Source organism: Rhipicephalus sanguineus, chromosome 1, assembly GCF_013339695.2.
Source record: "Rhipicephalus sanguineus isolate Rsan-2018 chromosome 1, BIME_Rsan_1.4, whole genome shotgun sequence".
Taxonomy (NCBI): domain Eukaryota; kingdom Metazoa; phylum Arthropoda; class Arachnida; order Ixodida; family Ixodidae; genus Rhipicephalus; species Rhipicephalus sanguineus.
Window position 1 is genome coordinate 249,435,272 of NC_051176.1, and position 13,320 is coordinate 249,448,591.

General features: G+C 49.2%; 2 protein-coding genes across 2 annotated transcripts; both read right to left on the reverse strand.

Moving 5' to 3' along the window:
* Window positions 1-8,622: 8,622 nt before the first annotated feature.
* Window positions 8,623-10,344, reverse strand: LOC119382270 (uncharacterized). The gene has a single exon (XM_037649978.1). The coding sequence runs from the start codon at window positions 10,342-10,344 to the stop codon at window positions 8,623-8,625; it is 1,722 nt and encodes a 573-aa protein (XP_037505906.1).
* A 184-nt stretch (window positions 10,345-10,528) lies between these two features.
* LOC119382279 (uncharacterized) lies at window positions 10,529-11,605 on the reverse strand. Its single transcript, XM_037649985.1, has one exon. The coding sequence runs from the start codon at window positions 11,603-11,605 to the stop codon at window positions 10,529-10,531; it is 1,077 nt and encodes a 358-aa protein (XP_037505913.1).
* Window positions 11,606-13,320: the final 1,715 nt, after the last annotated feature.

The window sequence follows — 13,320 nt, forward strand, 5'->3', positions numbered from 1 at the left end:
GTCAAGGACTGTAATAATATAACAGGGCTCGCTTGTTCCGAGAGGAGATTGACTGCTGTCTGCAGAAGCCTCGTTTGCCTTCTTCCGGAAGTCCGGGTCACACATGGATGTTGCATGTCGTCGAGAGCATCTGTCGCATTTTTGTCGTCCCCTGCAGTCTCTTGCCATGTGACCTTGCTTGAGACAACGAAAGCATCGCCCGGCCTTGGCGAGAATCTGCTTCTTGACCGCCAAATTCGTTTCGTCGTCGCAGACTTCGGCACGATGCTTCGTCGACTTACAAAATAGACATGGATCAGGCTTCCCCAGCACACTTTGCAGAGACGCTGCTGACGACATAGTACGATGCCTTACTCGTCGCGGCATCTCTCCAGTTGGTTGAGGGATTTCAGGTCTTGGGGACGCACACGCCGCCAGAGTTTCTCTGCAATGAAGCTGATGTTCGAGGAACTCCAGAAGATCTTGCAGCTCTTTCTCGATTTCTGTCGTCCTGTCCTGTGGGTCCCTTTGCGCTTGCATCGTTGATACCGCAGTTGTCGTCGGCTTCTGAAGTTCATGATACTTGAGCACCAAGTCGGATGGTATGACTCGCAAGAGAATCTCCCGTAGCATGGAGCAGTATGTATTGGGGCTTGTTCCAAGCGCTTTGAGACTCCTCACATGTACTTGCACTTCGTCGTAGAGGTCTCGAAGTTCGGTGGTGCTAGAAGACGACAAGACTGGCCTGAGATCTAAGAGGCTTCGAAGATGTTCCTGAACGATAATCCTCTCGTCCCCGAAGCGTTTCTTGAGGATATCTATCGCGTCTTCATAGCACTCTCCCGTTGCCTGGAGTCCGGAAATGGCTGCAGCGGCAGTTCCAGTGACAAGCGTAGCTCAAGTAGTTGAATTTCTCGGCAGCGCTGAGGTCGTCGTTGTTGTGCACTGCCGTCGAGAACTGCATCCAAAATCGATGCCATTTTTGTCTGTTGCCGTCAAATTTCTGGAGCTCTAGTTGCGGCAGTCTCGACCTGAAACCGACGGAAGCTTGGCTCGTCGTCGTCAAAGCTTGACTCGTCGTCGGGCGCGAGGCTTGAGACGACTGGTTGTTCAGAATCGCAAAGCGAAGCTTTGCCGTCAAGTGTACAATCTTGTCCCCATAATTGCTCGCAGTCTGTAATCTCTGCCTCGATCAGCTCGTCAGGCGTCTCGTCTATTAGGCTTTCATCGATCTTCGTTATCTGTGCGTAGATCGCGTTGATTCGGTCAATTGAAACGCTGACCTGTGACGATGACAGCTCTTGTTCTCGTAGGAGGCCTTCCGCTTCTTGGACGATGCCATCCAGTTGCGAGCGCAAGCACTTGCGTCGTCGGAGTAGCCGTTCCATGGGTCAGTCGGCAGACGGGAACTCTTCGCCAAAGGCTCAGGGGTCGCAACGCGACACCTTGAATCGATGAGGCGTCGTTCGGAAGATCCCGCTGGGTTTCGGCACCATGTGGTGGACCTCAAGGTCCGCCGGCTACCAGACTGTCGTTTAGAAGAATAGACGGCACGTCCGAACGAACACTTTAATGGAACATGAAGAAGAAAAGATGGCTTGGTGCCCTCGAGCGAGCGGCAGCTCGTGAAGAGGAATCACGATGATGATTAACGGCGTCTGCTAGGCTGATGAAGACGAATTTCCAACAATGTTTAATCTGTTTTTGGCTTTATTTACGAGGGGGATAGAAGGAGGGAAAGGAAAAGGAGAGGAGCTTGGAGGGAAGAGGAAAGTAAAAGACAGAATAGGAGATCGATCATCGCGGAACTAGGCAGACGTAGCGGCAGAGCTGCCCGAAGCAGTGCCAAACATTCCGCCGCACGTCATAAATGGCAAAGAAGGGTCCCATACCAAAGCAGCCATAGACTGCACGGAGGGCCACATCATGCTCAATAGATCCATAGTGACTTTCGGAGAGAACCGCCATGGAATGCTGAGGTACAAGTGCAGGCTCGCTTTTATGGAGATGTACAGACGCATAATTTGATGGCGTGTGCAAACATGAAGAAGACGACGAAGTGGTGTTTTCTATAGCGAGATCTCTCTCGCGCTTCAGTGCACGTGCAGGGCGGCCCCCGATCGCGGAGCGAGTAACGCCGTTTGAAGAGAGTCGTATACCATGCATCTGGTTTTCATTCGAAGCGCGGGTACTTTATGGTTGCTAGTGTAAGTAATGGGTAAATTGGCAAATAAAAGTGTGTGCTTCCTGAATGAAATATTATTTTTTGCTGAATACTGATGTCAGAATCTCTCACAAAATTTGTCGGTGCGTTCAAGTTCTGTGCGTAAAACCAGCGTCACAAAAGTGTATTTGTATGATAAAATTCGGCTATCTTAAACACTTGCAGTGTTTTACATTATGACAGTGAGCAAACGTAATTGTATGGAGAATGGAATTTCAAGTAGCGATACATTGAGTAACGACATAGACAACGAGTATCCCCTCCCTCTTTCTTCCGCCACCTTTATGTAAGACGCTTTATTGTTAGCATGCTTCTTGTATAGTTGTTTTGTAGTGTAAAATGCGCCACTGCAGTTCGCGTAACCTTGCGTCTAGCTTTTCTATAAATTATAGGGCTACTGACGCAAGTTATTAGTATTTATAGTGTCTAAGCCCCTGTATAGGCCTATATGTCGCTTGCGTGTATTGGTTGAATGCACTTTTCTTTGTGGGTGCATCATCTATAGTTCTCTTTGAGTGGGAAGGCAATGGTTGTGAGCGGATGCTTATATTTTTTCTTAGAATATAAGCTACTGTATATAGATGGAGCCATCTGGCGACTCATACCCACCCTCACTTCCTCTCCCACCCCGTTGCTATACTATACTATGCATGGCTATGATATGATAGGAGCTGCATGGCACCTATACCCGCTTTCTGTGGCCTCCTCCTTTCTTCCTCTTCACCCTTACATCACTCATACCCACCCTTACTTCCCTCTCCCACCCCCTTGCTATACTATACTGTGCATGGCTGTGATACGATAGGAGCTGCATGGCACGTATACCCGCTTTCTATGGCCTCCTCCTCCTTTCTTCCTCTTCACGCTTACAGCACTCATACCCACCCTCACTTCAATCTGCCACCCCCTTGCTATACTATACTATGCATGGCTATGATGCGATAGGAGCTGCATGGCACCCATACCCGCTTTCTGTGGCCTCCTCCTTTCTTCCTCCTCACCCTTACATCATTCATACCCACCCTCACTTCCCTCTCCCTTCCCCCTTGCTATACTATACTATGCATGGCTATGATATGATAGGAGCTGCATGGGACCTATACCCGCTTTCTGTGGCTTCCTCCTTTCTTCCTCTTCACCCTTACATCACTCATACCCACCCTCACTTCCCTCTCCCTCCCCCTTCCTATACTATACTGTGCATGGCTGTGATACGATAGGAGCTGCATGGCACGTATACCCGCTTTCTGTGGCCTCCTCCTCCTTTCTTCCTCTTCACCCTTACATCACTCATCCCACCCTCACTTCCCTCTCCCGCCCCTTGCTATACTATACTATGAATGGCTATGATATGATAGGAGCTGCATGGCACCCATACCCGCTTTCTATGGCCTCCTCCTTTCTTCCTCTTCACCCTTACATCACTCATACCCACCCTCACTTCCCTCTCCCGCCCCCTTGCTATACTATACTATGCATGGCTATGATACGATAGGAGCTGCATGGCACCTATACCCGCTTTCTGTGGCCTCCTCCTTTCTTCCTCTTCACCCTTACATCACTCATACCCACCCTCACTTCCCTCTCCCACCCCCTTGCTATACTATACTATGCATGGCTATGATACGATAGGAGCTGCATGGCACCTACACGCGCTTTCTGTGGCCTCCTCCTTTCTTCCTCTTCACCCTTACATCACTCATACCCACCCTCACTTCCCTCTCCCACCCCCTTGCTATACTATACTATGCATGGCTATGATATGATAGGACCTGCATGGCACCTATAGCCGCTTTCTATGGCCTCCTCCTTTCTTCCTCTTCACCCTTACATCACTCATCCCACCCTCACTTACCTCTCCCGCCCCCTTGCTATACTATACTATGCATGGCTATGATATGATAGGAGCTGCATGGCACCTATACCCGCTTCTGGGGCGCGTACCCGTTTTCTTTTTTTCCAGTGCACGGATTACACCTAACGCCCTGCTTAAGCAGTCCCGCTGTTAATAGATCTTTATGCGCTTGATCCAAGCATAAGTTATCCAACGTGAACAGTATACCTGAGCAACACGGGCTTGTTTGTAAATTGCGATAGCAGAGCCGTAAAGTGTCTCCCTCGAGCGCAAGGAGTACAAAGGCATAAAAACGAACTTTGTCCCTTTATTCGACCACGCACGTGTCCTCTACGTATTATGTTTAATCTGTTTTGGTTTTATTTAGGAGGGGGATGGAAGGAGGGAAAGGAAAAGGAGAGGAGCTTAGAAGGAAAAGTAAAAGACAGAATAGGAGATCGATCATCGCGTAACTAGGCAGACGTAGCGGCAGAGTTGCCACGAAGCAGTACCAAACATTCCGCCGCACGTCATAAATGGCAAAGGAGGGTCCCATACCAAAACAGCCATAGATTGCACGGAGGGCCACATCATGCTCAATAGATCCATAGTGAATCTCGGAGAGAACCCCCATGGAATGGTTAGGTACAAGTGCAGGCTCGCTTTTATGGTGATGTACAGACGCATAATTTGATGGTGTGTGCAACTGTGAAGAAGACGACGAAGTGGGGTTTTCTATCGCGAGATCTCTCTCGCGCTTCAGTGCACGTGCCGGGCGGCCCCCGATCGCCGAGCGAGTAACGCCGTTTGAAGAGAATCGTATACCATGCATCTGGTTTTCATTCGAAGCGCGGGTACTTTATGGTTGCTGGCGTAAGTACTAGGTAAATTGGCAAATAAAAGTGTGTGCTTCCTGAATGAAATATTATTTTTTGCTGAGTACTGATGTCAGAATCTCTCACAAAATTTGTCGGTGCGTTCAAGTTCTGTGCGTAAAACCAGCGTCACAAAAGTGTATTTGTATGATAAAATGCGGCTATCTTAAACACTTGCAGTGTTTTACACTATGACAATGAGCAAACGTAATTGTATGGAGAATGGAATTTCAAGTAGCGAAACATTGAGTAACGACATAGACAACGAGTATCCCCTCCCTCTTTCTTCCGCCACCTTTATGTAATACGCTTTATTAAATGCGAAGCATTTCTTAGCGAACCTCAGGCACTTTGGCCGTTTCTATCTATCTATCTCTCTATCTATCTATCTATCTATCTATCTATCTCTATCTATCTATCTATCTAGCCGCCTACGTCTGGGCGCTCTCCCAATCGTCTCCATGCCTTGTAATATACCAAAATTGGCATAGCAGGGGATCAGTGTCTGACGAACACTATTCATTGGTTATAGCATGAATAACGCAAAATACCTGTCGCGTACGTCATCAAACTCTTTCTCTCAGTCACGTGTGGCACATACCCGTATACCAGAGTTCATGTTAAGCGGGTATGTGCCACAGGTGATACACAGTCTCAACCAACACAGTAACCCCGAACACACACATTGACATGCAAGAAAAGTGATAATAATACTAATAGTGGTTTTATGTCCCAAAACCGCGATATGATTAGGACATACGCCGTAGCGATGGGCTGCGGCAATTTTGACCATCTGGTATTCTTCAACGTATACCGTGATCGCATCTAGCATATAGCATATTGCCTCCAACGAAATTCCACCGCCGCGGCCGGGATCGAACCCGCGACCTTCGGGTCAGCAGCCGAGCACCGTAACCGCTACACCACCGAGGCGGAGGCAAGGAAAGGGAGGAAGCTGAAGACAGAACACCCCTGGAAGACGCTCAACTACCATCCACTCGTCCATGTAGTGCGCAACGTGGACCCCGTGGATTACGCAAAAACCGGGGTTAATACTTCCTACAATAAATCTGCTGAGAGAGACAGGCCTCTCATCATTACCGGTGACTTCAACATTGATTTATGAAGACCCAACAGCGCCTGTTACTTATACTTGGTAAAAGACGGCTTAGATGTGGACAGGAAATCAAAAGACCTCGCTGCCATGTCCACGACAGGAGGCATCATAGATCATTGCAACGTAAGAGGAATCCAGGATTTCCACCAGCTGTACTGCACCTCGCACGTCTCTACACTTAGACCCCTCGTAACCGCGATCACGAGCGGATCCTATTAACAAGTCCGGCCCAGCTGCTGATGCTCACTGATCACGGTGATGATGTCCTTGTTCAAGAAATGTCACGAACCCCTTCTACAAATACAAACGTGTTCGTGAAACGTGCGCGCGTTCTTCGTCATAAAGGACAAGTATAAGCATAACAACTGTAACGAAACTGTAACAACTGCAACTGTGACTGTAACGTACGTGGAGCGCGACTGCGCGTGCCACCCGGCTGTGTATATATCGAGGGAAACATTCCTGAATGAAGCTTAGTTGCGAGTAACGCCTGTCCTGTGCATCTGTGTTTCTTCTTTGTCCAGTTCGGCTTCGCGCTATTCAGTATTAAAGAATATAAGCACTACATATCATCATACCGCGTCTGGTGTTGACAACACCCATGTTTCTGTTGGCATCGTTACTCAACTGTAAACAACTGGTTATATGATACATATACGACTCTTCAACATACGAGTGTGCATATACCACTTCGATGTTTCTCTAGCGTCATTTCGTTATGTTTTGCCCGTTGTGAAAATTTGTTTTGCTCCTTGCTACACTATACTATGCATGGCTATGATACTATAGGAGCTGCATGGCACCTATACCCGCTTTCTGTGGCGCCTACCCGTTTTCTTTTTTTCCAGTGCACGGATTACACCTTACGCCCTGCTTAAGCAGTCCCGCTGTTAATAGATCTTTATGCGCTTGATCCAAGCATAAGTTATCCAACGTGAACGGTATACCTGAGCAACACGGGCTTGTTTTGTCAAGTGCGGTAGCAGAGCCGTAAAGTGTGTCCCACGAGCGCAAGGGGTACAAAGGCATAAAAACGAACTTTGTCCCTTTATTCGACCACGCACGTGTCCTCTACGTATTAGGTTTTATCTGTTTTTGGTTTTATTTAGGAGGGGGATAGAAGGAGGGAAAGGAAAAGCAGAGGAGCTTAGAAGGAAGAGGGAAGTAAAAGACAGAATAGGAGATCGATCATCGCGGAACTAGGCAGACGTAGCGGCAGAGTTGCCACGAAGCAGTACCAAACATTCCGCCGCACGTCATAAATGGCAAAGAAGGGTCCCATACCAAAACAGCCATAGAATGCACGGAGGGCCACATCATGCTCAATAGATCCGTTTAGAAAAAGTTTATTTCACCACAGGACATCCATAGTAAATCTCGGAGAGAACCCCCATGGAATGGTGAGGTACAAGTGCAGGCTCGCTTTTATGGAGATGTACAGACGCATAATTTGATGGTGTGTGCAACTGTGAAGAAGACGACGAAGTGGGGTTTTCTATCGCGAGATCTCTCTTGCGCTTCAGTGCACGTTCCGGGCGGCTCCCGATCGCCGAGCGAGTAACGCCGTTTGAAGAGAATCGTATACCATGCATCTGGTTTTCATTCGAAGCGCGGGTACTTTATGGTTGCTGGCGTAAGTACTAGGTAAATTGGCAAATAAAAGTGTGTGCTTCCTGAATAAAATATTATTTTTTGCTGAGTAGTGATGTCAGAATCTCTCACAAAATTTGTCGGTGCGTTCAAGTTCTGTGCGTAAAACCAGCGTCACAAAAGTGTATTTGTATGGTAAAATTCGGCTATCTTAAACACTTGCAGTGTTTCACATTATGACAATAAGCAAACGTAATTGTATGGAGAATGGAATTTCAAGCAGCGAAACATTGAGTAACGACATATACAACGAGTATCCCCTCCCTCTTTCTTCCGCCACCTTTATTTAAGACGCTTTATCGTTAGAATGCTTCTTGTATAGTTGTTTTGTAGTGTAAAATGCGCCACTGCAGTTCGCGTAACCTTGGCGTCTAGCTTCTCCATAAATTATAGGGCTACTGACGCAAGTTATTAGTATTTATAGTGTCTAAGCCCCTGTATAGGCCTATATGTTGCTTGCGTGTATTGGTTGAATGTGTTTGGGGTATGGCGTCGAGAAGCCGTTGAAGAACTCGATACCGTCGAGGTGATTAAAAGAGGGCTTTATTTGACACTGAGTGAGGCCATTCAGTCCCTGCTAGTAGTCCTATGTCCCCGTTTCCTCTCGTGCTCACTGGTACTTCTTTGTCCTCTTCTGTCGGCTCGCTGGTGGTCGCGATGGAAACAACATTCCCGGCCGCGCAAATGAAGTTAATTACAGAGATTTAGCGGGTATAGCTTTTGTATGGGCCTTGTCACGGTCAGACCTCCCTGCTGTTTAACCTTGCACGAACGGACATGCCCATCTGAACTTCTGAAAAACCTGAAGGATTCTTGCAAGCTTCCATAGTTGTCTAGGTGACGCCTCGGAATGTACGATAACGGTTTCACCTTCCTTTAAGTCCGTGGCTCGTTGATTGCCTGCGTAATGTGCAGACCTGAGCTGCAGCAAATATTCTTTCCGTCATCGCTTCCAAAAATTCTCGGTTAGAAGCCTTCTGTAGGCATGTCGACGAATGACATCCGATCGTCTCGAGTTGGCGTCAACGTCGACCGTGTCATATGGCATAGCAGTTAGTCGACGTCCAAGCAGTAGATCGGCTGGAGTCAAAGTGCACGGTTCCGTTTCGTCTGTCTGGACAAAGGTTAGAGGCTTAGAGTTGATTACTGCTTCGACTTCTGTCAGCACTGTCATAATTTCTTCAAAGTTGAGGCATGCTCTCCCGAGAATCTTACGCAGCGAAGTCTTCACCGATCTTATCAGTCGCTCCCACCATCCACCCCACCATGGTGCATTGGGCACTATAAACTTCCAGGTAATGCCGTTGACGGTGAGATGGTTCGCGACGTCCTCTTCTTTGAAGATGTGACATAGGCGCTTTAAATCCGCTGACGTCTTTTGAAAGGTCCTCGCGTTGTCCGAATAGATAACGCGGGGCAGTCCCCTCCGGCTGACAAACCGTCGCAAGCATAATATGAATGTTTCAGCTGTTATGTTGGAGACGAGCTCAAGGTGAATTGCTCGCGAAACAGCACAGGTGAAAAGTGCTACGTTGCATTTTGCGTCGCCGTCTTGCGTGCGTGCTAAGAGCGGGCCTGCGAAATCTACACCAACAACCTCGAAAGGGTTTGTTGGCTCTATCCGGTGACTTGGTAAAGGCGCTGTTGGAGCACTTCCTGGTCTGGCGGCGAATCGTTTGCACACGTTGCAACTGCGTATAACTTTTTTCACCAAGACACGCCCGCGACAAATCCAGTAGTGCTCTCTGAGCTGGGTGAACGTCTCTCGTGCACCGTTGTGTAGGACTTGCTGATGTGCTCTGATGACAACCAGAGCGGAGTAATGATGCTTTGCTGGGAGAAGTATTGGATGCTTGACTGTTAGCGGTGACTTCAGGAGCGACAAGCGTCCACCGACTCTGAGAATTACGTCAGCATCTATAAACGGGCGAAGGTTAGCAATGCAGGACATGGGTTCCAGCGTCCGTCCGCGTGTTAGGCAGTTCACTTCTGCATGAAATTCTTGGTTTTGGACGTGTTTAACCGAGTAGTGCTCGGACCGCAGGACTTCTGTCGCAGTCAGGTGGCTAGTTTCTTCTGTTTTGTGTCGGCAGCGGTCTGTAAATCGAAACACCCAAGCTGTGATTCGCAGCAAGTGCTGAAGCTTGCTGAAACGCTCAATGTTTATAATTGGAATAAGTCTCTCCGTTGCCGTCACTACTTGAACAGCTGCTATCTCGCTTCTGGCAGCTTCATCCATGTCCGGTGAAATGAGAGGTTGGAGAGGCCACTTCTCCACTGAACCGTGCAGCCAGTCAGGACCATGCCACCACACTGAGCTGGATCTAACTTTGTCTAACGTCACACCTCTCGTTAGTAAATCAGACGGATTCTCCAATCCTGGGCAATATCTCCATCGGGATGGTTTTGTTCTGCACTTGATGTCCGTGATACGATTAGCAATGAATTGCTTCCACCTCGTGCAGTCTCCTCGTATCCATGACAGTACAATCGTGGAGTCGGTCCACATAGTGTACTCAATATGAATGTCGTTGAGTGCACTGCTCACGTATGTCAGCAGTTTAGCGCCAACCAGTGCGCCCAAAAGCTCCAGGCGTGGTAGCGTCGCTTTCCTAATGGAAGCCACACGTGCCTTGGAGATCAGCAAGATGGGTCGTTCGGCCATGGTAGTAACGGCGTATATTACGGCTCCGTACGCTGCTGGGCTGGCGTCGCAGTAGTCATGCGGGTGCATTTCACTTGGAACCTTCCTCCTTCCGCCCAGATAGCGAGGAATCGATATTTCCTGCAGTTGTGGAAGCTGCCGTACTAGGTTTTGCCATTCGTCTCGTAGGTCATCAGGTAGTTGGTCATCCCAGCTTATTCCAGGTGTCCACAGTTTTTGGAATAGTATCCGTATGGCAATGGCCAACCATTCCGAGTGGGTCAAATATTCTCGACGTCGCCTGTAAGACGAACCGTTTAGTGTCAAGTTTCTCTTTCATAAAGTCTAGCAGTCGGTCGACCGAGAAACTGAACTCGTCCTTAACGGGATTCCAAGCAACGCCAAGAACTTTAACAGATTGCTCATGAAGCACTACCAGTTCTTGACTGGCAGACTCCTTCTGTCGTTCCAGTGCAACCATTAGGTTAGGTGAGTTCCTGGTCCATTTGCGTAGGACCATTCCCGCTGCTTTCATGATTTGTTGCGCTCCACGACAAAATTCTTCAGCTTCGTCTTCCGTGTCGGCGCCCGTAACCAGGTCATCTACGTAAAAGGACTCGGCCAGTCTTGTTGCTGTTTTCTCTTTGACACCTTGCGTTCTCCTCACATGGTGAAGGATGTTCGCCGTGAGGAGGAATGGGCTGCATGTAGCTCCAAAGGGTACACGAGTCATCCTCCATTCTTGGAGCTGACTACCCATTAAGTCACCTTCGGCAAACCACAGGAACCGATATGCGTCTCTGTCTTGTTTCCGTATGGATATTTGTAGGAATGCCTTCTCTATGTCAGCGATTACCGCTATAGGATGTGTCCTGAAACGCAGAAGTATCTTCCCAAGGTCTTGGTAGAGGTTGTCTCCCTTTTCAAGGCACTCATTGAGAGACTTGCATCCCTTGTCATGAGATGATGCGTCGAAAACCACCCGTACTTTCGTAGTCAACGCCTGCTCTCTGATGACTTCCTTGTGTGGCATGTAGTACAACTTGTCTGGCTCCGGAGGAACGTCATCAACAATTTCGGCGTGTCCCGCTCGCACGTACTCGCGTATGGTATCGTCGTATGTCTGTAATAATCCCTTTTGCTTCGCTAGACGAGTAAGCAGCTTATGGAGCCTTGTCACAGCAACTTGCTTGTTGTCGGAAAGCTCGCCTCCCTCCTTCCAAGGTAGCGCCACTTCATACCTTCCGTCGCAGTATGTTATGGTGCTTTCGAAGTGTTGCATGACCTTGCTGACTTCATTAGGTCTTTCAACTGAGTCGGATATGCCAAGGTGCTTGCTGTGTCGGCGGCTGGTGGTCCCGACGAGGGCAGCAGACGAAGACGACCGGCTCGACGAACGCGGCCGGCGGGGACGCCGTCCAGCCCCGAACACGCGGGTTGGCGCGAAGCGCCGAAGAAAAGAAGTACGACCGCTCACAACGAGTACTGCTCACACACTCATTTTATTTACAAGTGCGCCTGTAGAATAACGACACCAGAGCGGCGCCCCCTGGCATCTTACAAGGCATTCTCAAAACCGAAACCGAAACACAACACAACAGTGCTCCAGTTCCCAGAACGTCCGTAGAAACTCATCTGACTCGACTACTTGAGTCTTCAAGGCGCAAACCATCATTTTCGCTGTGGCACACTGTGATGTCAAGAAGGTAGTGCGTCCTTGAAACGTCCAACCAAGCTTGGAGTTCATGGCAATCAGTGAATCATTGTCCTCACACCGTAGGACTTCACCGGTCAGAACTCTCCACATTTGATCAGAGCCGATCAGCACGCTGATTCCACTTTGTGTGATCCCTGATGCGTGTGCGAGTTCATCGGCTACGTCCCTTCCCAATTTCTTAAAAGAAGCGACGAATGAGACTTCCATTCTTGTTTCGTCGATGTCTTGGCAGATGTGCGGAATCTCAATGGCACTTAGCGAAACCTCCATGTCAGAAAATTGACTTCGTAAGCGAAGCTCCACTATTCGTCGATTTTCGGCCGCCTGGTTTGAGGCACTGGCGAAGGTGTTGAGAGCCATGTTTATGGATCCGAGGCATTTTAAGCCCAAGTGTCGTGACAACTCCTCGGTGACAAAGGTACGCTGACTGCCACCGTCGAATACACCTCGCACGTAGCGGCAGTTGTGATCGCTTACCGCCCAGGCTCTGAACGTTTGGAGGAAGACGCACGCATTGTATCCATCGCTGCTTCGCCGTCGTCTCCCTAGTGATGAGCAAACTGTCGCACTTGCACGGTGAGTCCGGGCGGCTTGGTGCGAGTCCTGCGGAATCCTGTCTGGGTCACACATACTCGAGGCATGTCGGCCTTTGCACTTCGAACACGAGATCCTCCGCTTGCAGTCGCGTGCCATGTGGCCTTTCGTGGTACATCGGAAGACCTTTTGTCACTCGACAGCACTTGCTTCTTTTGCGTCAGGGACATGTCGGTAGAACACGCTTCCGTGGAGTGCTGCTTGGATGAACAGAACGCACACATCTCGTTGTAGTGCTGATAATCACGAGTCGATTTCGTATGGAGAACAGATGACGTAGGTTGCTTCCAAGGCCGACTACGGGCTGGCTGGGTCGCCACATGTTAAGCCCCGCTGTCTCGTCCGCTGCTATCCTTATAGTCGCTTTTTTCCAAACTCTCCAGTTCGACCGAAAGGAGCTTCAGGAGACCGTCCAGCCCTACGTTGTCCACGGCATTGTTCTCAGCTTGTGCGGCACAGGTACGGTGATACAGTACCACGACGTCTCGGGGTAATGCCCTAAGTATGACCCCAAGCAACGCTGGCCGACTGCCGACGTTTGGCTGATCACTGGCAAATAGCCGGCAGCCGACTTCACTGGCCACCAGACATCCGAAAAGGGTCGGCCGGAGGTACGCTGCCAGCTACGTCGGCACTAGATTGGCTGCACGATTCGCGCCACCGTCGGTGGCCGAGTGAACGCCGAG

Bases quoted from the DNA above. Each gene is read 5' to 3' on its own strand.
- LOC119382279 (XM_037649985.1), bottom strand. From the start codon at position 11,605: ATGCAACACTTCGAAAGCACCATAACATACTGCGACGGAAGGTATGAA.
- LOC119382270 (XM_037649978.1), bottom strand. From the start codon at position 10,344: ATGGCCGAACGACCCATCTTGCTGATCTCCAAGGCACGTGTGGCTTCC.